The sequence below is a fragment of the Euprymna scolopes genome, chromosome 9 (genome assembly GCF_053919585.1).
Source record: "Euprymna scolopes isolate OS-2025 chromosome 9, ASM5391958v1, whole genome shotgun sequence".
Taxonomy (NCBI): domain Eukaryota; kingdom Metazoa; phylum Mollusca; class Cephalopoda; order Sepiida; family Sepiolidae; genus Euprymna; species Euprymna scolopes.
This window is the reverse complement of record NC_136490.1, coordinates 151,585,658-151,612,710: the sequence shown is the minus strand read 5'-3', so window position 1 is coordinate 151,612,710 and position 27,053 is coordinate 151,585,658. Positions and strand designations below refer to the sequence as shown.

At 33.5% G+C, this 27,053-nt stretch overlaps 2 protein-coding genes across 2 annotated transcripts in view; one reads left to right on the top strand and one right to left on the bottom strand.

The window, feature by feature from the left end:
* Positions 1-27,053, bottom strand: part of LOC145284926 (uncharacterized) — an 85,298-nt gene that overhangs the window by 10,331 nt on the left and 47,914 nt on the right. Inside the window, exons 5-7 of the mRNA XM_080134021.1 lie at positions 19,179-19,249; positions 5,694-5,771; positions 3,678-3,791 (exon numbers count right to left, since the gene is read on the bottom strand). Coding sequence (XP_079990147.1) covers positions 3,678-3,791; positions 5,694-5,771; positions 19,179-19,249 — 263 coding nt within the window. The remainder of the gene's footprint in view (positions 1-3,677; positions 3,792-5,693; positions 5,772-19,178; positions 19,250-27,053) is intronic.
* Positions 1-27,053, top strand: part of LOC145284925 (glutamate decarboxylase 1-like) — a 287,476-nt gene that overhangs the window by 252,887 nt on the left and 7,536 nt on the right. The window lies entirely within an intron of this gene.

The following is a 27,053-nucleotide window of genomic DNA, read 5'->3' as shown; positions in this document are numbered from 1 at the left end:
TAAAAATTTTCAACTAACGTGGAATTTCCACTGGTTCTGCTAGTTTAATATTTATTAATATTATTGATTAATATTTATCAAAAAATAATATTAATAAATAAATTAATTTGATTGATTTGTTTTTACTTATTTGAATAATTTAGCAAAATCTTATTTTTTTGGATACTGGGCTTAAAAAAAAGTTTCTTATAAAAATATATCAAAGTTTCATTTATATTTATTTACTTAAGAGATATTTTAAAGATCTGGTACTTCTACAGATTACAAAGATTTGAAACAAAAACATTTCAGGTAAAAATACTATTACATACTTAGATGTCATGTCGAAATTAGTATAAATTCCAAAAATTATGAAAAATGATCCAGTAGAAGATGTGCTAGATGTATTTAACAAAAAAACATCCATACTACTGATTTCACATTTTGTATTTTTAAATGACGCATTTGAATTGTGACCAGGGAAAGCAAAGGAGATAATTAATTGTAATTAAAGAAAGCAAGGGAGATAATACAGAATTGGTTGCAAACATAAAATTTATCGCATTATCGAGTTTTATTGTATTTTTATTTGTAATTATTTTTCTACTGGATTTTTTTGTAATTTTTGTAATCTATATAATTATAAAACTCAAATGACCTTGTAACGATATATGTAACCCACTTTCCAGTTTACGACAACCGGTTGCACATGCGTGCATAACCTGTGCACTGAAATATTACTGTTATTATTTCAAAATTATTATTTAACATGGGAAGAGTGGGGTTTAAAATAACTTAAACGTAATACAGAAATGAATTATGTAAAAAAAAAAAAAGCAGACAGTATTAACAATTGTTTATTTGGATAATTTAAACGCGAAAAAAAAAACAACAAAAGAACGATTGGGACGCTGAAAAATTAACGTTATTATTTCGAAATTATTATTTAACATGCGAAAAGTGGGGTTTAAAATAAACAAAAAACAAAAGAACAATTGGGACACTGAAATATTAATGTTATTATTTCGAAATTATTATTTAACATGGGAAGAGTGCGTGTTAAAATAACTTAAACATAGTACAGAAATGAACGATGTAAAAAAAAAAAAAAAAGCAGATATATCAAAATTTGAATTTAACTATAATAAGTATTATGTTATCTGTTCAGTGCACATTTACCTATAAGTATGGCCCACCACTTATAATTCAGTAACTGTAAATTATTTTTTTTTAAATAATCAATTATAATAAACAGAACGACTCATGAAAATCTATCTATATTCTTTTTTCATTTTAATATACTTTCATAGAAATGTTTCTGTTATGTAAAAAAAACAAACTTTTTTCTTTACGTCACAAGTGTCATGCTCATACATGAATTCCATAGCTAATATAACATACTAGTAGTCTAGTTTATTCTAATTTCGCTATGATATGTAAGTATGTAATAGAGGTTTTATCTGAAATATGTTGGTTTCAAATCTCACTTCTGCAAAAGCAGCAAAGAATTGTATTTAAAGGCTTAATTAAGCTTAATTATCATTTTCTTTAAATTTGACTGCACTAATATTTGTTTGTTTCATTAAGTTATGACATTGAGTGACTTTTCAGAATGTAGACTTTTCAGAATGTAGACTTTTCAGAATGTAGAATTATATGTTTTCTGTTAATCCATGCGAGTAATCTCCCTTGAAGACTCTCCAAGCCAGTGAAACAGCTTCTAGCCGGAAGTTGGACAGCCACCATTACTGTAAATAGATGTAGCTAGAAGGGCACGAATAAAAAGTATTCTCTCCGTATCCGATGTCGAAGTTCATTTCACGTGTTTATATTCTTCATTAACATGATTTTTCGATTAACATTTTCTATCCAAAGAAAACTTTAAAAATATTTTTCCAGGATATGCAAATTAAATATCACAACATTTATTGCTATCTCTAATCTCAATTATTATCAATATATCTATAAAAGTGAGAATGTGTGTGAAGACAATTCTCAACCTATATACTCAATGAATATTTTATCTACAGACTTTAAATTTGGTATATAGGGTATTCAGACATGTGGAAAACTTTTTAATCAGTCTTCATCTGGAAAAACGGGCTGCTAAGGGGTCAAAATTGAAAAATTGATACGTTGGGGGTCATTGGATTTTTATCTGTTTGTCAACTGATCCACAAATGCAAATGTGTGAATCATTCATGTAACAGATTTCCTTATGTTAGGAATAAGTAGGCTTGAAAACACTTTTTAAATATCGTATCAAGCTGGCCTTATGGTTATCGTATTTGACTTACTGTCTTTAGGTTTTGGTTTTGATCTCAACTTGAGTATATTTTTTGTTTACTTATGAGAAGTGAATTGTTTAGAAAAAACTTAATACTTGCATGCACATGTTTTAGTTTCTGTATGAAGTAAAATATTATATTTATGCATAAATATAATATTTATGACCGGTAGGCTTGCTAGTATTAGTATGAATTTTAGCAAAGGTCACATTAAGTACATATCAGAATAACCTGACTCGGTTGCAACAGATGTGATTGAATCTAAGTTTATGCTGCCTCAAGACTCTGCCCATCATTAAGACTAAGTTAGATAAGCAAGTTAAGTAATTAGATATTGGTCTCTCTTCCCATGAACAATGTTATCTCTAATCCGTTATTGTATTAGATGAAAAAATTATTTGAAAAAAGTCTCCATTGTTTTTCCGTGCATGAGTAGATTCATCTAAAGTTAAACAAAAGATCAACAACCACGATGAGATCACATGGAAAAGCGATGATTGGAGAATTAAGACCAGTGACCGTGCATGTATGTAAAAAGCTTTGTTTTGTTAATTTTTTTTTCATCACTTACTGGCAAAAACACACATGCGCAAAAGTTTATGTAAAAGACGATCTGCAAACTGTTTTATATAACATTTTATTAATTTGGGCACTAAAAAGTAAGGGGCTATCGTGAAGAATTTATTAGAAAATTTACAGATTTCTACAGTTAAGGGATTTTGTTGAAAGTCGAGTCGATCAAAGATATTTTTATTGAGATGGTAAAAATGCAGTTCATTAGAACACATTTCAAACAAACACAGGAATGCAACATTGCAGCGATGTGAAAGGGACTAGCGCTTGGCAGACAGTGCAGGACTTAATAGGTTAGGGACTATTTTTTGCAACTCATCTAACAGAGAGAGAAAAAGGTCAGTGGGTCATTAAGCAGCCCAAGTGTGTCAACAATACTCTATGCACTAGCGAATGATGGCTTCATAGATATAGGATACTGGCAGGTGTAAGACGTTTTCTAGCCTGGTAGAGGAAGCCTACCTTCTTTGCAGCAAACTTAGCAGCATCTTGTATGTACTCATTCCAATGGATGTTGCCTGAAAATGTTAGGTTAAGGAGTTTAAATGTTGGATTATTGGGAAGGGTGCTGTTGGCCACGATAAAGCATCATTGGAAAAGTTCTTATAATTGCTGAAGGCGTCATTTTGTTCAATAAGTCTTCCATTTTCCACATATGATTCAGTACTTGGAGATTGCTACATGAGATTATATTTATAAAAATAAAATAATAAAATTGTACAATAAAATTGCATAATGTATAATAAAACAAATAATATAAATGTACAATTAAATGAATAAAAAATTATGATAAAAAATAATATCTAACAGCAAAAAATAAAAATTCCATACAATTACCTGATGCGCCCGAACTAGTAAGCTACAATCCAGTTTTTTCAAATATTCTCGCACGATATCTCCGCCAAAAGTAAAGGAAACACCTCGATCATTTTCACCCCAACCAGCAATATCCTTGTAAAAAAAAAATGAAAAAATTAAAAACTTAAACACATTCCATCACAATATATCAAAAATGTTTTTTGTTATAATGTTAACTATTAGGTGACAACTGGATTTGTGAACATTCTATTTCTGGAGTGCCCACACCCAGATGTCACTACAAAGAATGCCAATGTTGAGAGGCGAGACCTGGAATCAGTCATGTGGGACTAGGATCTTTGACACGAGTGTGAATTCCATCATCTCGAATACAGTCAAAGATGATGATGAAATATTGGGTTCCTACGCCAGTAAGTAGATATTATGTGAACTAGTATAAATCTTAGTAAGGGTTACAGAGTACATGTAAGCATAACCTGGTAGCAAATGGAAATAAAACCACTTGCAGTTAGCATGCTTAAGGTGGGGGTTAAAGGTTACCTTTCTAGACAAATCACGCTAGAAATTCAGGTGTCGAATGATATGACAGAGATTAGGAACAGAACAGAGTTTCTAGTCAGTTGAAGTCAAGAAGCATGTTGGGTTTGAAAATGTAGAAAAAATTTAAACAAATGAAACCCTGATGTCTAAAGATAAGGAGCAAAATATGGTTTATATTATTTTAATTTACTTTTATGCAAAAGAGGGTTTAATAAGAAATAATAATAATTCAGGGAGGGGGGTGTCATTAGACAAAACGCACTAAAAATTCAGTTGAAATATAGGATGTGATGACGTCATGCTTTCGAGGAGAGAAACAAAAGTATTTTTAAAGGTCAGTCTAAAGCGGGAAGTGGCACTGGCAAGTTGCAACCGGCAATATAGAGATAATCTAAATGAATGTCACCTCGATATTTGCCGTTTGTGTCTTTCGATTCTCAAGTAGAAGAACACATAAGAAGGAATAAATTGTAGCTTAGGTGGTCTCTCCCCTACGTTAACAAACTTTCTCTCTCCAATAAAACTCTTGAAACCTCTGCAAGTCTCCATTGTGTTTCCATGCATGAGTAGATTCGTCTCGTGTTAAGCAAAAGATTAACGATCACAAGGGGTCATAAGGTGTCCACACATGGAAAAGCAACGATTGGAGAATGAAGATGAGTGACCGTGCATGTATGTAAAACAACTTTGTTTTGTTGATTGTTTCTTAATCGCACATGTGCAGAAGTGTGCAATTACATAAAAGATGATGTGCAAACTGGTCAATGTTTATGCACTGTTATATATTATTTTATTTTTATCTTTTTGGAATCATTTGAGATGAGGCTTCATAATTTGTGTATTATTTTATTTTTTTTGTATACTGTTATCCTCATTGTCATAGTTGTTGTTATTTCACCATGTTTCGGCCAAATCATCCTCTGGCCTTCTTCAGGTAAGCATTGTCTGAAGATAGCAGTTTCAATCTTACTCAAAGAAGGCCAGAAGGGTTAGTTGGCCAAAAACATGGTGAGACAACAACAACTATGGAAGGCAGTAATTACTGGGGGATAAGTTACAAGACTCAGCATTCCTATCCCATCGCGGTTAACCACCTGAAGAAGGCCAGAGGATGAGTTTCCCTATAGATCTTAGACAATATGGGGAGAGTAGTAATTTGATGGACCTGGATATTTTGACATTTGTGCTATTCATCAGAGCGGCAACTTTTTTGCAAGCAGATATCAAGTGATCAACTGGAACCCGTGAACGGCCAACTTTGGTGACGTCATGAGGAGGAGTAGGGTAACATTATTGCTGAAAACAAAATCAATTATGATGAGCAAATAACAACTAGAACGGAGTGGGGGGGGACACGAGACAAGCAAATTTTCTTTGATGAAACAACTAAAGTTACTTTCTTATTTTATATGCCTACTTGTCTACATTCGTTTTTAAGAAAACATTGAAAATCGTTTGAAGTCAAAATATTTTAATTATTATTCTGAAACATACCTCATCGGGATCAGACCAGAGAAGATCACATACAAGTCCATGATCTGGAACATCTAATGGACGCTCAATTTCACGAATCTTAAAAAAGATTAAAAAGAAAAAAAAACACACATCAATAATAGGAATGCATGGTGTATACTAGTGATGTGACGATTTCAATATTTGTCTCCCGATTTTGATACAATTATTGATTCTGTTCTAAATTCCAGATTCCAATCTTGCATATGTTTTTAATTTTCTATTGTTCGTTCTTCTAAATGACCTTATTTTAATTCCGTTTTCATAAAAAAAGAATTGAACAATCAACATATCTAAACTATTTTGTGAAAACTGAACAATCGAAACTCTGCATTCCATTTCTGACCCTATTTTTGAACCTTGCTTACAAGGTTCGAATCTCGGTCTATCTAATCTCATTTTTACTCATTTAATGTTTTTCTTACTTACAAGAAAAGGGGACCTTTCTTGTAACACTAATACAATTACCAATTCCTTTGAAGTCTTTAAATATTGAGCTATAATTTTTTTTAGAGGGGAGGAGATTACCATTAAAACTTATAATATGAGCATATATTTTTGGTACTTTTAAAATGGACCTAAACGTTGTAGAGACAGTCACAAATAAAATAAAACTTTCACACAGACTTTACAGGTGAAAGAAAAAGTTATTTTCTTTGCTTACCACACCAGTCGCCAACAAGTATTTATAACAACAAATATGTTCTCTCTTCCTTTCTCTTGCACTCACAGATAGGCCGGCTCACTTTCTTCTCACTTTCAATCGTGACACACACACACACACACACACACACACACACACACACACACACACACACACACACACACACACACACACACATATATGTATATATACATATATATATATACATATATATATACATACATATATATATATATGCATACATATATATATATATATATATATATATATATATATATATATATATATATATATATATGCATTTCATTCCATGACTTTATGCTCACACCACAGCTGATGTGACATTAACTCAGCATGCGAGTCATCAATATGTGTACGTGTCCTGGCTTGGTTATTTAATGGTGAAGCCCACAACTACATTACATTTTCATAGACGTTTTTTTTTTTTTTTTTTTTTTACATAGGCATCACCACTTATCAAGGTCCAAAGACCACTCGACGATAAGGGTTAAGAGTTTACAGTAGTCAATCGGACAATATAGTAATCGTTAGTAATGGAAATTCGGTAAATTTGTTAACTTAAGTGGAATGGCTCATCAAGAACTTGTTTGCATTGGACTAGAAAACAATCAGCTTGTAGTCTGCTGGAAAGCAGGAAAATGGAAGACAGTTCCACAGGCATGCACTTCTAAGAAAGAACCTTTGTTCATGAAATCTACGTTTAGGTACAGATAAAGAGTGGGGGAATTATTGATAATGTGGTCAGCTAAACGAGTGTTTCTTGTGAAAGTTTGGCAATGGGGAGACAGAGATTGAAGCTCAGTCGAGCACTTACCATGAAAATAACGATAAAGCAAATACAAACTCGCAACATCTCTTCTGTGAGATAGAGGTTGCAGGGAAGAGAAAAGGATATCTCCTACGAGCTACAAAGTCTATTTTGAACTCTATCAAGGCAGGATAAGTCCTTTCTAGCTGCTCCTGCCCAGATGTGGCAATAGTACTCCATCCTTGGACATACCTGGCTCTTATATAGATAGAGAATTGCATCAGCAGTGAGATATCTACTGGATTCATAGAAGGATCACACCATTTTTCCAACGACCTTGGCAACAGACTTGATGTATGTGTTCCATTTAAGATCAGGAGTAATGGTCAAGCCCAGAAGCTTGTCAAAACATGAGGCCTCCCCAAGACGAGAGCCATTCATTTCAATTGATGCCAGATGGGGATCAGCGCGTTGATGATGTAAAGATAAAAGCTTGGTTTTAGATGCATTAAAAGTAAATACCACTCCTTTCTCCATTGTACCACGTGCTCAAGATCAGAGGAGAGAGAATCAGAGAGAACTTGGTCGTTTACAGTCTTAGATGTGCTACCATAGATAGAAGTGTCATCAGTATAAATGTCTACGAATGATGTAAGGATATGATTTGGAAGATCATTAATGTAGATCAGGAAGAGAATTGGGCCCAGGATAGACCCCTGAGGGACTCCAGCATTCATACTGTGAGCTTCTGATTTTTGCCCATCAACTACTACTCTTATGAACCTATCAGAGAGAAATGATTTAATAATTGAGAAGACTTTTCCAGCTATACTATAGCTGGAGATCTTGTGAAGTAAACCTTTATGCCATACCCTATCAAAGGCCTTTGATATGTCAAGAGCAATTGCCCTAGAAAGGTGACCTCCGTCAAGAAATTAGCTAATCCTATGAGATATAACTCTAAGCATCTCTGCTGTAGATCTAGCAGAACGGAAACCATATTGTGTGTCATTAAGAAGGTTATTTTTGTTGAGATGGTTGATTACTTCTCCATTTAACACAGATTCCAGCAACTTACTCGTGACGCACAGGAGACTTATTGGCCTGCACTGAGAGAGAGATGACCGATCACCTGAATTCTTAAATACAGAGCATACTGATGAGATTTTCCAGGATGATGGGAAGCAATTATCCTTAAGACAACGTTTAACAGTTTTATAAGTATGGGCGCTAGTTCTGGTTGAAGATTTTTTAGTACTGTAATTGGAATATCGTCAGGGTCGGTTGCTTTACTGGAATCAAGGTTTTTGATTAGCTTGGCAGCATCAAGTACAGATATTTGCATATCACATAGCGTGTTTTCTGATACAGGAGGAAATATTGGAGGTTGGCGGCCTTTGTTGCAAAGGATAGAATTAGCTGTAAAATTCTTGGCAAAGAGTTTGGGTTTGTCTGATGCTGACGAGATTAACTCAGGTCCATTGATGATAGTTGGGATAGAGCATACGCTTCTGTTCAGGATTCTGTTTGCTATTTGCCAAAACTGGTGGGAACCAATCCGCTGCTCAGCTACTTTGGACTTGACAGACTGAGCATACAACTCTGTTGTGTTAAAAGTATACTTGTGAAGGAGGTGATTTTAGTTTTACTAATAATTTGAAAATCAATAAATATTTATCATTTCTTTTTAATAATACCAGCAGTTGAAAATTAAGTTTTAAATAAAACCAAAAACAATTGAAACAATAGTTTTTGGCACCAAAAAATGGTCTCCAATTTTTCCGATTCTGATACCTTAAAAAGTTCTTTTTTTTTCTTTGTTTACTTGGGAGTCACCACTTATCAAAGCCCAAAAGCCACTCGAGGATAAGGCTTACTGAATGTAAGGTGGTAGTGTAGTAAATGTAAATTGGGTAGAATTTGATTATTTATGCCGATGGCTCAATAAGAACTTGTTTACATTGGATTTGGAGGCTACCATGTTGTATTCAACCGGGAAGCAGACCAGTAGAACAGTGTTCCACAGGTGGGAAGTTTTCGAGTTCCCAATTCTAATTCTGATTAATCGACCCAGCACTAGATACCGATATTAATTAAAAACAATAATTTAGTTTTTAGTTTTTATGGTGATGCAAATAAATAAATAAATAAATAAATAAATAAAATAAATCAATAAATAAAATAAATAAATAAAACCTGGCGTAATTTGAAGAAATCATATTTATATACAAATCACATTATAGTTTTTGGGTTAAAATCTGTTTTGTTTTTGTTTTTTGTTTTTATCTTTTTACTTTCACTATTCACGACCAAAAACCATTCAAAGATAAGCGTTTTTGGTCAGAAGAAAAGAAATCTTTCCAGACTGGTACAATTTTTATTTTTATCTCAATCCAGAGTGTGTGCTTTTTTGTGGCGGGGTGGGGGGTGAGATGGATTTCCCCAAAGTAAAAACCAACCTTGTGTCTATCTGTGCCATTGTGGGGAGACTATTAAACAGAGCCCAAAAAAAAAAAAAAAAAGAAAACCCGAGAAAGAGTAAGAAAAAAATGACTTATTTTATGATAAAACATGATTTTAACATGTCGAACGATTATTCAGATTATTTCGACTTCTCTTCTAATCTTAAGTGTTATTTGGCACAACGTTTCGGCCGATGGAACATCCGACCTTCTTCAAATGTACCTTATTGAACTCTAGAATCTTTCTGTCAAATCATGGAATCTGCACAGAGTTTCAAATTTAATCCACGGGGATAGCACAAGCTTATTATGTCAGCCATGATCGAGTAAAAGCGTTAAGTAATTTGTAATTGCATTCTTTGTATTTCCCGTACTGAGGATTGAACCTTCAATCTCCAGAAGAGTGTCACAATTGAGTTTTATCTACTACTTTATTCACGGGTCCTCGTAGACAATTGTATGAATTTTTGGTATCTATGAAGAACATGGACTGTACTGAAATAATATTATTTAGAAAGTCATTCTTAACATGGGGAAGGGAAGACGTTTTATAACTATTGTGTACTTCCACCTAACAATTTAATAAACAAACGTTTCTTATGTGCAAATAGCACTCAAGATGAGAACAGTAGTCTGAAAAATAATACATGCTATCAATCCTTATCTCAAAAATTAAAAAATGTAAGATTATTAACAGGTTTCACATTGGTTGTCTTGGTTGTCGCCATTTTCTTTTCTTTCTTTTTTTTAATAATAAGTTAAAAAGTGACTCGAGGATGAGGATTAATGAAATGGATTATCAGTTGAAGAATGAAGAATATTATGAACGGTTTGAAAATAATTAATAGAATTTGATGACATAGTGATCGTTTATAAGAAGTGTTTATGGATAGTTATGTATTCATGGCTAGCTTACTAGTATAACGTTTTGATTATGTTTGAAAATAGATCCAAACTTATGAAGAGACATGCGCAAAGAAAATAAAACTTTGGCACAAAATCTTTTTAGGTGAAAGAAAATTTAATTCTAACCGACGAGTGTCTGCTCACCAGTGATGTAGTTTATATTTGTCGGAATAATGCAAAAGGTGCACTTGCAGCTGAAAAACTACTAAACGAACATATTTCATTGGATTGATTGATAACCCTCTAATACAGGTGTCGGTTTAGAATGTTCTTCACTAAAATAACGTGACTAACGTTATTTGGCCTTCGTATATGACTACTATGCTTATAGTTGCTATTTTGTTGTTGTCATTTTACATGTTAGGTTAGTGCAAAAATTATATCGTTTTTTGACGGTCAAATTCTTGTCAAAAACGACATTATTTTTCCACCAACCGTATAGTTAGAATCTGGATTGCAATAAATTGATGTCAATAAACGATTGTAAAAATACTAGTAGATGATGCCCTTTTCCCTTCCCTGCAACACCTTTCCCACAGAAGAGACGTTGCAAGCCTGTCTCTGCTCTATCGTTACTTTCATGGCAAGTGCTCGACTGAACTCCAATCTATGATTCCCCCTTGCCAAACTTTCACAAAAGAAAAAGAACACTTGATTATCTGCAACCACTATATAGGATTTCCACCACTCTATTTGTGCCTAAATCTAAATGCAGAAACAAAGCTTATTTCCGAGAACTGCCCGTCTGTAGAACACTGTTTTGTTGGCTTGCTTCCTGGTTGAATATAACATAGTAGCCTTCAAATCCAATGTAAACAAGTTCTTGTGGAGCTGACCCCATAAATAATCAAAATCAACCCAATATATACCATTAACGATTACTGCACTAACACCTTACAGTCATTGATCTTTATCCTTGATAAGTGGTGACTCCCAAGTAGAAAAAATATCTAGCATATTGATGTATTCAACAACGTACTGATACTGTTACTTTACACGATATGTTCCAACTATATATCATGAATATTCATCGCATTGTCCACTAAACTCAATCCACTATCTCATTTATTTTCTTTGTTTGCCACACCAGTCGCCGACACATATTTACTACACAAGTATGCTTCTTCTTGTTATATTAGTACTATGTTTTAGTTGCTGTAATTCTCTCTAGAACTCACAGATCGATTGGCTCGCTTCCAAAAATATAGTGGAAGAGTGAAGACTTGAATGCTTCTCAAACGTACCTTTCAAATCGACGTGCTTTTTTTTCTCTTTTTTTCTCTTCCTTTCTGTCTTCTTTCATATATATATGTAGCCTTGGACTCTGCTATTGGCCAGCATTTGGTTGACAACCCGTGCTGTGCCGATAGATATAAAATAGATTGGTTCGAGGTGCTACGTAGAGCGGACTCCAAAAACCATTTAAAGATTTTGGAGGCCGTCTCTATTGCGGTGGGTGCGTAAACCTTCTTTGTGCCGGCAAAAAGAAACATCAAACGCATTGTTTCTCTTTGGGGAACTTTGAATCTTTTCTCCCGCTTTTTTTTTTCTCCCTCGTTGTGCCAATATTTTAATCGTTTTTAAACGTAAATAAATTTAATTAGTGTCCCCGTACTTTTGGCACATTTAATAAGTTCCCCATTAGAACTCTTTATTTTCGCCACAATATTATTTAGGTTCTATCGATTTTCTCCTGACGAGATGATAGCCAAAAGAGCTCTCGAGAAACTTCCGCCTATTACTTTTTTTAAAACTATATATATATATATATATATATATGCATATATATATACATATATATAAACATATATATATACATATACATATATATATATATACATATATATATATACATATATATATATACATATACATATATATACATATATATATATATGTGCATATATATACATATATATATACATATATATACATATATATATATACATATATATATATATATATATATATATATATATATATATATATTGCATTTTTTTATTCAAAGCTTCTCTCTCTCTCTCTCTCTCTCTATATATATATATATATATATATATATATATATATATATATTTCATTCCATGACGTCATGCTCATGTCACAGTTTAAATGCGGATATATATATATATATATATATATATATATATATATATATATATATATATATATATATATATATATATATATATATATATATATATATATATCCTTCCGGGAATTGAAACTGCATTCTTTATTTTTACTTTTCCATTTTTTTTATTCAAAGCTTCTTTAGACTATATATTGAGTGTTTAGATATGTATGGCTAGGTCTCCTTCCTCTTATCTATTTGCCTTTCTAGTGCCTAAGGTACTTAAGCTTTCATGCATTTTTATTCTCAGAGCATTTATATGCTATTTGACATGTCACAGAATGGATCCTGTAATCTGAAACTTACTCATTAATAGTTTATCTTTTTATATTTTTTATTTAGTTCATTTATTTTTTTCATATATTAGTAAAAATAGTAATCGTATTATTTTACATATTTTTTTTCGTTTTAATTGGGGAAGTGGTATTATCCATTAAAGAGCCATGTATTAAACAGCTGTCCTGTTTTTAAATCTCTGAAACAGCTACATGGTAAGCAGCTGATGATCCCCGTTTTTTATTTACAAAATTTTAGTTAAGGTTTTCTCTTCTCATCCTTATGTAGTAAAATTCTGTTTTAAAATTGAAGACTTTTGCGAAATCGGCTTATGCAAATGCTAAGTCTATTTTTATTTAACAATTTTAGTTAAGGCTTTTTTTTATCCTTATATAAATGAATTCTCTTTTGTCATTAAAAACTTTTTAGAAGTCGGATTATGTAGGTGCTAAGTCTGCGATAGGTTAAAGTAAAAGAATTTTTTTTCAACTTCCGGGAATTTAAACTGCATTCTTTATTTTTAGTTTTGCATTTTTTTTATTCAAAGCTTCTCTCTCTCTCTCTCTCTCTCTCTCTCTATATATATATATATATATATATATATATATATATATATATATATTTCATTCCATGACATCATGCTCATGTCACAGTTTAAATGCGGATGCGACATTAAATATGCACACATGAACTGGCTTGGTTATTTAATAACAGAGCCAGAATACATGACGCTCCTATAAATATAGATTAAAATATATTTATTAATGTGGATCTTGCAGGATGTTGTAAACACGATACAGTTTATACAAGGCATCACAAAGGGGTTATGAGGTTGACCTTACTTAGAAATAAACTTTAAACGATCAAATTAGATGGAAATGACATCAAAGATATGGCTACTTATGCAGTTCAATCAATCAATAAGGTTTTATCACTCAATGAGAAACCCCTTCCTGGACTTTAACCATCTAACTCTGTCCCGAGCTATCCGCTGCCATGTAGGACCCATGTGTTGTATTGTTCTTGGTCTTCCTTTTGGCCTCTTATGTTCACGAGGTGTCCATTCCGTTGTCCTGATGGACCATCTCTTGTCATGTCTGGCTATGTGCTCTGCCCATCTGTGTTTGAATATCTTGATGGCAGTATTGATATCAATAACTCTTGGTTGTCAGTGAATGTTTGTCTTTCTGTTTTGTAGAGTGATGCCCAACATTATTCTCTCCATCTTCCTTTGTGTCACTGCTAAGATTTTACTTTGGCAGAAAAGTTACCATGCTGAAATAATAACATTATTTAGAAACCTATTCTTAACATGGGGAGAGGGAAGGTGTTTCGTAACTTTTCTGTATTTTCACTTTTTATTTATTTTTTACATAAGAGTCACTCAAGGATAAGGGTTATTGAGTGTACAGTAGTCAATGGGATAATATCGTAGTAATTGTTAGTAGTGTAAACTTGGTAAATTGGATTACTTAATGAGACGATTCATCAAGAATTTTTTTACATTGGACTTGAAGACTAGTAGTCAGCCGGAAAACAGGCAAACAGAAGAGAGTTCCACAGGCGTGCAGTTCTAAGAAAGAAGCTTTGTTCAAGGAATCTACGTTTAGGTTTATGCACAGATAAAGAGTGGGAGAAATTATTGATAATGGTTTCTGCTAGACGAGTGTTTTTCGTGAAAGTTTGGTGAGGGGGACAATAGATTGGAGCTCAGATGAGCACTTGCCATGAAAATAATGATAAAGCAGAGACAAGCTCACAATGTCTCTTCTGTGGGAAAGAGGTTGCAGGGAAGAAAAAAGAGCGCCCCAACTAGGCTACAAAGTCTATTTTGAACTTTGTCACGGCAGGAGAAGGTCTTTCTAGCAGCCCCTGCCCAGATGTGGCAATAGTACTCCATTAACAATAGTACATACCTGGCTTTTATATAGATAAAATTTAAACAATTTAATAAAAAACAAAAATATTGTAAAACTTGAATCTAACTTGAAAATACGATTTTAAAAAATAGCACAGTAACTTCTTTACATAATCACTAAGATACGATTAAGAGAGAGTGTTGGTTGCCAATTTCTAAGACTGATGAGGAAGAGCATGTTTCTAAGATGGTCTGACTAATCATTCAATATTTGAGAATTTTTATTGTTGTTGTTGTTGTTGTTACCATTTTTTACGTTTTTGACTGTTGCACCTTCTGGTATAGTTTTGCAGGTGTCATTTGTGATCATCAAAAGAATGCAAAAGCCAAACACAATGTAAACATGTTAGAAATATCAATTATTCATTATAGGTGATCTCAGAATCAATTTACTCATGTGTTTTGTATTTTATTAGCAGGGCTGTTGTTGTGATCTATCATCTATTAGCAGGCTGCCCGGCGTTGCCCGGTCGTAAAATATGCATAAACCTTATATTTTAATTAATGAAAATTTCTTATTCATTATAAACAGAAATACCATAGGCATTAAATGTAATACTAAATTCCTTTAAAAAAAAATGCTGTAAAAATAACGAAAAAGAAACCGAGACATGTGCATGCGAGTATTATGTTTTTTCTAAACAGTTCACTTCTTGTAAGTAAAAATACTCAAGCTAAGATCGAAACCAAAACCTAAAGATAATTAAGGCAGCTTGACACGATCTTTAAAAAGTGTTTTCAAACCTACTTATTCATAACATAAGGAATCTGTCTTGTGAACCATTCATGCATGTGAATTTATGAAACAGCAAACAGATAAAAGTCCAATGACCCCCAAGTAGCAATGTTTCAATTTTGACCCCTTAGTAGCCCTTTTTTTCGGATGAAAACCAATTAAAAATTTTCCACTGGTCTGAATACTCTATATATCAAATTTCAAGTCTGTAGATAAAAAAATTGTTCAGTATATATGTTGAGAATTGTCCTCACACACACATTCTTACTTTTATAGATATATAGAAGGCCAAATGTCTGTTTCTATGACCACCTAAAACTTGAAAAATCCACAACAAAGATCTACAAAGTTTTTTTTTTTTTTTTTTTTTTTACACAGAGATCACCACTTATCAAGGCCCGGAAGCCACTCAGGGATAAGGGTTATTGCAAGTACATTACGTTAGTGTGGAGATTTGATGAAGTGTTTACTTAAGGGGGCGGTTCATTAGGAATTTGTTAACATTAGACTTGAAGACATCCAAGTTGTAGTCCGGAGGGAAGCAGGCAGACGGAACAGAGTTCCACAGGCGTGCAGTTCTAAGAAAGAAGCTTTGTTCATGAAATCCGCGTTTTGATTTAGGCACAGATATAGAGGGGGGGAAATTTTTCACAGTGGATTCAGCTAGACGGGTGTTTTTCGTGAAAGATTGGCGAGGGGGGACCAGGGATTAGAGTTCAGACGAGCACCTGCCATGAAAATAACGATAAAACAAGGATAGGCTTGCAACGTCTCTTCTGTGGGAGAGGGGTTGCAGGGTAGAGAAAAGGGCATCCCCCACTAAACCACGAAGTCTATTTTGTACTCTGTCAAGGCATGATAGGCTGTTTTTGGCAGCTCCTGCCCAGATATGGCAGCAGTATTCCATCCTTGGCCGTACTTGGCTTCTATATAGATAGAGAATTGCATCAGCAGTGAGATATCTTCTGGAGCGGTAGAAGGATCCCACCATCTTTCCAGCGACCTTAGCAACAGACTTGATGTACGTGTTCCATTTCAGATCAGGAGTAAAGGTCAAACCCAGAAGCTTGTCAAAACACGGGGCCTCACCCAGACGAGAGCCATCCATCACAATTGATGCCAGCTGGGGATCAGAGCGTTGATGATGTAAGGATAGGAGTTTGGTTTTGGATGCATTAAAGGTAACTAGCCACATCTTCCCCCACTGAACCACGCGCTCGAGATCAGAGGAGAGAGAATCAGATAGAACTTCGTCATTTACAGCCTTTGATGTGTTGCCATAGATGGTCGTGTCATCAGCATAGATGTCAACGAATGATTTAAGTATGTGTTTAGGGAGGTCATTGATGTAGATCAGGAAGAGAGTTGGGCCCAAGATTGACCCCTGAGGGACTCCAGCATTTATATTGCAGGCCTCCGATTTTTGACCATCTACCACTACTCTTATGAGCCTATCGGAGAGAAATGATTTAATGATTGAAAAAACATTTCCAGTTATACCGTAGCTGGAAATCTTGTGAAGTAGACCCTTATGCCATACTTTGGCATATTATCGCCATAACTTTGGATGTATAATATCTAAAATAATTTTAAAAAGATTAATGTTTTTAGAGTCAAATGGCCATTGATATCATTTAATGTTATCAAGATGTACACACATCTTTTAATGTTATTATACAAAGGAAAATAACTCTGATTTTTCAGTTATTTTTTTATGCTGACTCGATTTCTGTGTGAGTAAATGTCCAGAGAGAGGAATGGACTGGGCAAAGAAGAGAGGTAGAGGAGGAAACAAGGAAGACAGAAAGAGAGAGGGATACAAGTTATGTTACAATTTTGCCCCAGGCAATACCAGGTAGTAATTACTATTCCAGTCTGTCTGTAAGTTTTGCTAAAACTCAGAAGCCACCAAAGATACATTTAGAAGTTTTACATACTCCAATTTTAGTACAAGCCCAAGCAGGTTATAGTAAGAAAAAACTAAGGCTGATTGTAGTCAAAGCCAACTTGAAGGCTACTTATGCATTATCTGCTACACCGATGGGTAAAGGAGGGTGCCATTCTATTCCCAGGATTACCCCACTTGCCCTTGATCCTCCCCTTATAATGATGAATGCTTTGTAAGGGAGCATCAAGTATTATTTTTAAAGTCTTTGGCATTGTAACAGAATGCATATAAAGGCATGTGAAAATATCAGGATATTAGCAGCAGTAGCCGAAAAAAAGCATATATGCAAATTAGAAAATGTGCACGAGCTGGCATGACAAGAAAAAGAAAAAAAGAACAGCACATAGTCGGAGAAGAAAAAGTGCAGCTGAACAAGATGGATGTGTAAAGTCGAAGACAAGAAATGGCTGTCTTTGGCCGGCATGTAGTGAAGCAGAAAGAAAAACCACCAGGGGAGATGGACATGTGGCCCCACGTAGTGGCAGCGAAAGACTGGTATCGAGATGGGGAGAAAGAAAAACGGTAATAAACGACTTGTGTTAAAAAATAAAGAAAAGCCAAGTCGGATTGATTTATTTTTATTGGTTTGTTCCTTTTCGATGGGGCCTGATGGCGTGGGAGTCTGAGAGAGGTTTGAACTGTAATAGCCACATTACAGTATGACTTTACCGAGGATTGAACCCTGGTCTTCCAGCGAACACTCTTATTATTATGCTAAAAGGGTAAATAAAAAAAAAAAATACTGCAATATTCATCACTTGCTGTCACCAAGGACTAAATGATAGCATTTGTAGTGATTTTTATTAAAAACGAGTGGGGAGCACCTGGTCTTGTTTGATCATAAAATATACTTAAATATATATATAATTCATACAGAATTCGTTATTATTATTTCAGAGCAAATTCTTTATTGAATATTATATTGTACCTAATATATAGTACTGATTTCGAAAGATTAAAAAATATGACTTCTGTGTCATCAGCTAACATCGAAACCAAAATATTTAGCACTCCAGCCGCATTTCTTACTATGTGAGCTTTCGACAGATAGATAAGAAAGATTTAAAATTAAACCACTTCAAACTATGAATGAATTTGCGTATGTGCAAAAGTAATAGAAATATGTTGACAAGTTGAAGTGAACATTTTGAATTTCAACTTGCCAATATATTTATGTACACGTAATTAATCCAAAACAAAGGTTTTACTCGTTATAAACCATCCTTATTGTATGATTATCATTTCCTGTTAATTTGAGTGTCATGTGATTAGTAGTTTAAGAGTTTATCGGTTAAATATTTACACGCACATACATCTACTGTTTTATTTATATAGATTTTATTACATTTACTTTTTCCAAAAAACAATGCCTGCTGATCTTTTCTTTTTTGCTTTATGTTATATTGAAGCAGTTGTGTATGAATGAGAAAGAAAGAGAGAATGAAAAGTTTGAGAGAGAGAGAGAGAGAGAGAGAGAGAGAGAGAGAGAGAGAGAGATGCGTTCAAAGAGAAAGAGAAAGAGAGAGAGAAGGGGAAGGGTCTTAAAGAACGCTGTGACATGCCCTTTTTTAATTCTATTTTCTTAGATTCGTGGACAACGCCTGGTAGTCCTGCTTGCACACTATGAAACTAGTGTAATAAAGAAACAAAAACAAACCTGGTTAAGATCAATCAAATCCGGGGACAATCCTCCATGCATGCATAGTATTGTTCCTTCTATGAGAGCAGCTGAAAAAGAAACGGAAAACATTCACTCAATTAGCAAATTTGTTTCAGAAACTAATCCACAACACACATTAGATTTTTTTTCTCCTTAGCAACGCTTGTATCAGTATCAAAAAATAAAACGAATGCGTTTCATTTGTATGTGTATTTGTTATAAAAAAATATATAAAACAAAAACATTCTTAAATTGTGACAAATTCAACATTGGTTTGAACTACGATGGCCACATCCATATTGTCAGTTTTCATATCTGAATTGTCATGAAAGGCTTTCACCTCCTCTTTGCCCTTTCTGCATAAAACTAAAATAAACTAAATATAGCACAGATTACCGGCCCTCACACCTAGCATCTGTTTCCAAAATTCATAATGATTGGTTAATTAGTTTAGAAGTGAATCCTAAAACATATACACATATTTAAATGATGATATTCTTGTTGCCTATTATAAAAACCGCCAACACTTGTTGTAATGGGCTAACACACAATTCATTTTTTATTCAAGTTTAAAACACACATACACTCCTGATCAAAAATTTAAAACCACTTGAAAATCATTAAAAAGAAACCTTTTTTTTTTAAGGATAGATTTTAGACTTCTCCAACCAATATTATAACCTAAAAAGTTATGGAAAAAAAAAGCTACACTCCAAACCTTTAATTTAGAAATTTACATTTTTATAAAACAAAGCAGTTTACACTTGATTAAAATTATAAGACTAGGGATATAAATTGTTTTTTAGTTACAGATGAGCAATCACTTATTAGCTTACTGAAGTTTAGCATGCTCGAATTCTAAATCTCCATAAGCAAGGTTCGTCACAGCGGGGGATCGCAGCTAAGTAAAACTGATTTGCAACTTTCTAAAGAACAGTGAGAATTATGGAAAAACATATCCACTGGTAAGCCCCCCCCCCCAATTTCTCCTGCATTGCGTAGGAGAATAAGATGGGTTGTTGTTAGAGACAGGGGACTTTGTTCTAGTCAAATAAGGCATTCACAGATGCTGATTGTACTCCAGTAACCATCACATGACACGACAAAAAGACATGGTAAATAAAAAGCGTAAACAAATTCCTCGCTTGCTTCCACATCACAAGGTTGACCACTTAAGGTTTGGTCGGAATTACCAAACATGGGACGTTGAGAAGTGGAAGAATGTTCTGTTTTCTGATGAGAAAAAATTCAATCTAGATGGTCCTGATGGCTTCCAACGATATTGACATAACGAAAACACGCCTCTTGAAATTTTCTCCATGTCATAGTGGTGGAGAGTCCCAATGGTATGGGACGCCTTTTCTTACAGAGTGACGATGGAGCTCAAGGTGGTGAAGAGTCTTATGTTAGTAAGCTACAAAAAGCATCGTTGATGATGGAGGGCCATCTTTTGTGTGGGGAGAGATGGTTATTCCAACAGGATAATAAGAAAAACCTGAAACATTATGTTTAACGTCAAAAACTATTTCTGACAGAGCACGAAGTTCTTCGTCCTCTTTTGAGACTGGCTAACTCAAACTAAAATAAACAGGCAAAAATCCCTTTCTCATCCCATCACTCCTGCCAGGGCAAGGAAGGTAATTGCTAGATAATAATGATGATGATGAGGCCAGTTACACCAGGTCAAGAAATGTAGACATTCTACTCCAAAGGCAAAGAAAGGTCAAATACTCAGCCTGCCTTCCGGCATCGCTTGATGACTGATAATGCTAAAAATATGATTCTGAAATACACACAAATACATTATATATATATATATATATATATATATATATATATATATATATATATATATATATATATATATATATATATAATGCTCCTCATCTTGAGTTGAACATATTGAGAAGTGATACACGAATTACCATTAATGTGTAAGTGGTGCTCTTTGTGTAAAACAAATCGAGCAGAGGTAGTTCGGACGATTTCAAAACATCGTTAAACTCATGATTCACACAGCATCCGCTGATAGAGTAGTGGTTAGGAGCCTTGCCTGTCGTACAGACGGTCGGGTTTCGATCCTGGCTTGAAGTAGTTGTCTGTCTAGCCGCACTGATGAGCTGTGAAACAGCGAAACAGTACTGTACGTGTATGACTATATATATATGTAGCAATGTCATATCAATAAAACCCACTATGTGTGCCTATTATCTCATTAAAAAAACGGGGATTGAAGATACAAAGAGCTTGAAGAATAAAAACCTTCTACAAAATAACATTCTAAGGCCTTGCTCATCTTAGTTTTTCTTCCATTTTTTTTTACTTGTATAGAATGGTGTTCATCGTTTATTTCTGAGGCATTTTATTGCATTTCTTAGTTTATTCACTCATAAACTTGGATATAATCATGTTTTTTTGGGGTGTATTTCATGGATGCAATATGAATACTATTTCCAAAATATCTGGATTCGGCATTAAATAATCTGAAAAGGATTGATATGCTGTAAAACAAAACAATCAAACCAAAAGTTTTCTAATGCTTTTTTTTTTTTTTTAAATCTCTTATTAATTGGAAATATTGTCAAAATAAATGAAAGAAGCAATTTACATTTGTAAGTACGTTGATGAACAAAAGTTAATATGACTTAAATTAGTCATTTTGTTTGGTTAAACATTTTGTTGGGTTAAACATTTTGTTGCGTTAAATATTTTGTTGCGTTAAATATTTTGTTCGGTTAAACATTTTGTTTGGTTAAACATTTTGTTTGGTTAAACATTTTGTTGCGTTAAATATTTTGTTCGGTTAAACATTCTGTTTGGTTGAACATTTTGTTTGATTAAATATTTTGTTTGGTTAAATATTTTGTTGGGTTAATCATTTTGTTTGGTTAAACATTTTGTTGGGTTAAATATTTTGTTGCGTTAAATATTTTGTTTGGTAAAACATTTTGTTGCGTTAAATATTTTGTTTGGTTAAACATTTTGTTGCATTAAATAAAACATTTTGTTGCGTTAAATATTTTGTTCGGTTAAACATTCTGTTTGGTTAAATATTTTGTTTAGTTAAACATTTTGTTAGGTTAAATATTTTGTTTGGTTAAACATTTGGTTTGGTTAAACATTTTGTTGCATTAAACATTTTGTTGCGTCAAACATTTTGTTGTGTTAAATATTTTGTTCGGTTAAACATTTCATTTGGTTAAACATTTTGTTTGGCTAAACATTTTGTTGGGTAAAACATTTTGTTGTATTAAATATTTTGTTTGGTTAAACATTTTGTTTGGTTAAATATTTTGTTGCGTTAAACATTTTGTTTGGTTAAACATTTTGTTGTGTTCAATATTTTGTTTGGTTAAACATTTTGTTGCGTTAAACATTTTGTTGCGTTAAATATTTTATTGCGTTAAACATTTTGTTGCGTTAAATATTTTGTTCGGTTAAACCTTTTATTGCATTAGACATTTTGTAAGGTTAAATATTCATAATTTTTAATAGCATGTGCATGATGTCACTTCAACAGTGAACAGGACTTTGTTACTTTACCACAGCTACAGACAGATCAATTAAAATGCTAACTAAAATTTATACTCGTATGTGACACACCTAAGAAAATTGCATTTTAACTTTAAGTATAACAGACCAAGAAAAATTGTTGTTAAAAATTAGATATGACAGACTAGTTAAAATTTGAGTGCAAGCTTAAATGTGACAATCGTACAAAATGAAATTGCTAGTTTAAGTTTAGCAGATAATAAAAATAATACATCAAACTTAATTGTAATAGAATGATAAAAAAACTTTTCCAAGTTTAAACATGTCAAAACAACGATAATACTTGCTCAAACTTCTGTGTGACAGACCTATGAAAATGTTATTTGTAAACTTCAGCAAGCAAAGCCGGTCTTAGGCATAAGCAAATTAGGCAGCCACCTAGGGCCTCCGATTGGTGAGGGCCTCGCATAGGAATCATAAGAAAAAAAGATTGAGGATAAAAATTACTACCAGAACAATAGAAGAAACCCGCCATCAAGCAAGCGAATAACAGATGTTGTGTTGTGAAAGAAACAGCTTACCTTATAGGCTTGTATATAATAATGTTTATCAGCTGTTTTCACTTGTGAAGTAATCCATTTCGGATAAAGTTAATGTTGGTTGTCAAGAGAGAAAACGCGTCTTTTTAAGGCCTTCCTCATCTTAGTTTTTCTTTTTCTTTTACTTGTATAGAATGATGTTTATCGTTTTTTTTCTGAGGTATTTCATTGCATTTCTTAGTTTATTCACTTGTAAACTTGGATATAATCATGTTTTTGGGATGTATTTCATAGCATCTTACAGATAATATCGAGTCATCAGGAGAATACGCACCGTTTCGGAGCTACTTAATGCTAATGTATATATCTATAAAAGTTAAATTGTCTCGGTGTGTGTGTCCGTGAGTGTACATTTCTCTAGTAAACTACTCTGTCAATTTTCAGTCTACAGACATGAGATTTGACATAAGGAGTATTGAGATATGGGAAAATCTTTTTTAAACAATTTTCGGCTGTCAAGGGGTCACAGTTCAAAGAATTGACCTTTGAAACTCTACCGAACTCCTCCACAAATTTGGGTCTAAACACTTGAAATTTTAAATGTAGATTACTTGGACATAGGCCAAACTTTATAATTTGATTTGAGCGCAAAACAATAAATGTTAAGGAGCCAAAATGGTGTCAAAGTTTTAAAAGAATTGATCTCTGCGGTCTCTACCAGATTACTCAGTCAATTTTTGGTCTAAACATTTGAAATTTTAGATACAGTGTATTCAGACATAGTGCAAACTTTTTAATCAGCTTTTGGCCGAAAATTTGGCTGCCAAGATGGTAAAGTTCAAAAGATTTGACTTTTGCGGTCTCTAGGAAACTATTCAGCCAATTTTTGGTCTAAACATTTGAAGTTTTACATAAAGGGTATTCAGGCATACAGCAAGCTTTTTAATCAGTTTTTGGGCGAAAATTTAGTTGCCAAGATGTCAAAGTTTACAGAGTTCACCTTTGCAGACTCTACCAAACTCCTCCGCCAATTTTGGATCTAAACATTTGAAATTTTAGATGTAGGTTATCTAGACATGAATTAAACTTTTTAATATATATATACATATGCACACAAAGTTATGAACAGTACATAGGGCCCGAGTAAAGCCGGGCTGAACTGCTAGTTATGCATAAAAAAAAATACAGGCATGTTAATATAGGCGGGATATTAAAAATACTTGTTATGCAGTGTTATTAATTTACGTGTAAATTTTTCGACTAAAATTTGTGTTAGTTCCCCTTCCCTCATCATTTTTTTTTAGACAGAAATTTATTCTCTATGATAGAATTTATTAAACTTTCCATTTTTTCAGACTACCGGAAAACCCTTGTTGCTCCCTTTTGGTGAAAATGTTAAAACGTTATTTCGAGTCTGGTGCATGCATCAAAACGCAAACGAAAAGTGGGGGAAGGGGGAGGCGTTTCATTTCAAACAAAGAAGTACTATATTAAATTTCGTTACTTATCAGTCGCCGCCACATTCAGCCAACAAAGAACGAAAAGTTGATTTTTGTTGAAGGTTTATGACATCTGCCCAAATGTTTGTATAAATTTCAGTTACAGTAGAATCCCAGGATATGGCATTAATGGATCATAAGATGAAATAGCCGTATTGCGGGGCCTAAGCAAAATTTTATACAGTACATATATAAATTAGTAACAAAATACAGTATATAATATACATGTATATAATCAAATGACATTATAAATAACACCGTTAGGCGGGGCAAATACCGTAACTAGCGACCGGACAAATATAGCAGTCCACATCATAACCTGAAAAAAAACGTATCCCGGGGTTATACTATATTTGTTGGTTTAGATAAAGATACTTTTTATAAATTGTGTAATCTTATTTTATTTTTATTTTTTATTTTTTACAAGGCCCAGAGGACACTCGAGGATAAGGGTTAAAGAGTGTACAGTAGAAATTGGACAATATAGTAATCGTTAGTAATGGAAATTCGGTAAATTTGTTAACTTAAGTGGAATGGCTCATCAAGAACTTGTTTACGTTAGACTTGAAGACAACCATATTGTAATCAGCTGGAAAAAAGTAAAACGGAAGACAGGCGTGCAGTTATAAGAAAGAACCTTTGTTAATGGAATCTATGTTTAGGTTTAGGCACAGATAAAGAGTGGGGAAAATTATTGATAGTGTTTTCTGCTAGACGATTGTTTTTTGTGAAAATTTGGCGAGGGGGGCCATAGATTGGAGCTCAGCCGAGCACTTGCCATGAAAATAACGATAAAGCAAATACAAACTCGCAACATCTCTTCTGTGAGAAAGAGGTTGCAGGGAAGAGAAAAGGACATCTCCTACGAGGCTATGAAGTCTATTTTGAACTCTTTCACGGCAGGATAAGTCCTTTCTAGCAGCTCCAGATGTGGCAATAGTACTCCATCCTTGGACGTACCTGGCTCTTATATAGATAGAGAATTGCATCAGCAGTGAGATATCTACTGGATTCATAGAAGGATCCCACCATTTTTCCAGCGGCCTTGGCAACAGACTTGATGTATGTGTTCCATTTAAGATCATTTATTTTTTATTTTTCTATTTCATTTGGCGCCATCAAATTCATTTCACCAAGTCCCTCCATGCAGCATGACAGAACCTGCAATTAGCAATGAACATGCGATTTATAACCTTAATGTTGCTAGTCTCAGTCTTTTCTTTAAATACTATTATGGCATATGTTCTTCAGAATTGTCGTATTTGTTCCCTGCTTCTTTTGTTCCAGCTCATTTGACCCATTGGTCTAGTGGTCTTCATCAATTTATTGTTTTGCTACCTCATGATAATGCAGCTTCCTATTTGTGTAGCTTCGTTCCAAGAACCGTTTGTGGAACTCTCTTCCTGCTAACTGCTTTCTCTCTACTTTGGAAAACTAAGGTCAATAGGAACCTCTGGTCTTCACGATAATCGTCTTTCGTTCTTGTTAGTTCCGTACATTAAGTGGCTTCACGTCTTGTCTGAAGCGACTTCCATTTAAAAAAAGTGTAACATTACCAAATTGATCTCATAACATAGCGCTTGAACCCATCCCAGATTATTGTTATTATTGTCATAGGATTAGTAACATGCCAGACACAAAAGAAAACACATTCAATTGATATTTTTGGTTTAAATATCTTTTTAGTAATATTAAATAGACAAAAAGAAGGAACAGAATGGGATCTGAATACTAATTATAAATATCACGAAACATCGGACTATCATAAAATGAAAATTTAATTTTCTGGGGTGTTTAAAATGCACAAGTGCGAACATCATGTTAATTTTTACGGTTGCCGGTCTGCGTTTTCAACCAGAAATAATTATAGTGCTTGTTAAGATACAAATCGATAAATCGATTTTTTTAAATGTGTTGTTTTAAGCAAAAGTAATATTACATACTTGTCATGCCGAAAATAGTAATATATCCAAAAATTACGAAAAATCATCGAGTAAAAATGAATTTGTGAGTGCTAACTGCTATAAGCTATGCCTTTATATGTATCTGGTTCTTGTTACAAGTTATTCCCTCGTTCCCTTTTGCCTAAATCTTGTCTGTTCTTTTCTCAATTCTATTTGACTATATTGATTCGTTTATCAATTTACATCATAACCATTCTCTAATTTTAAATGCACTTGCAATGCTATTTAATACTTAAGTTTGACAAAATAACATGAAATATCAAACCTATTTTCATGGGTTGGCGATTACTGTTTTTTAAACTTAACTGTAACAGACCACTCGAATAGCTAGACTTTGGAATTCCCTTCCTGATACCTGCTTCTCTAACTGAACTGACA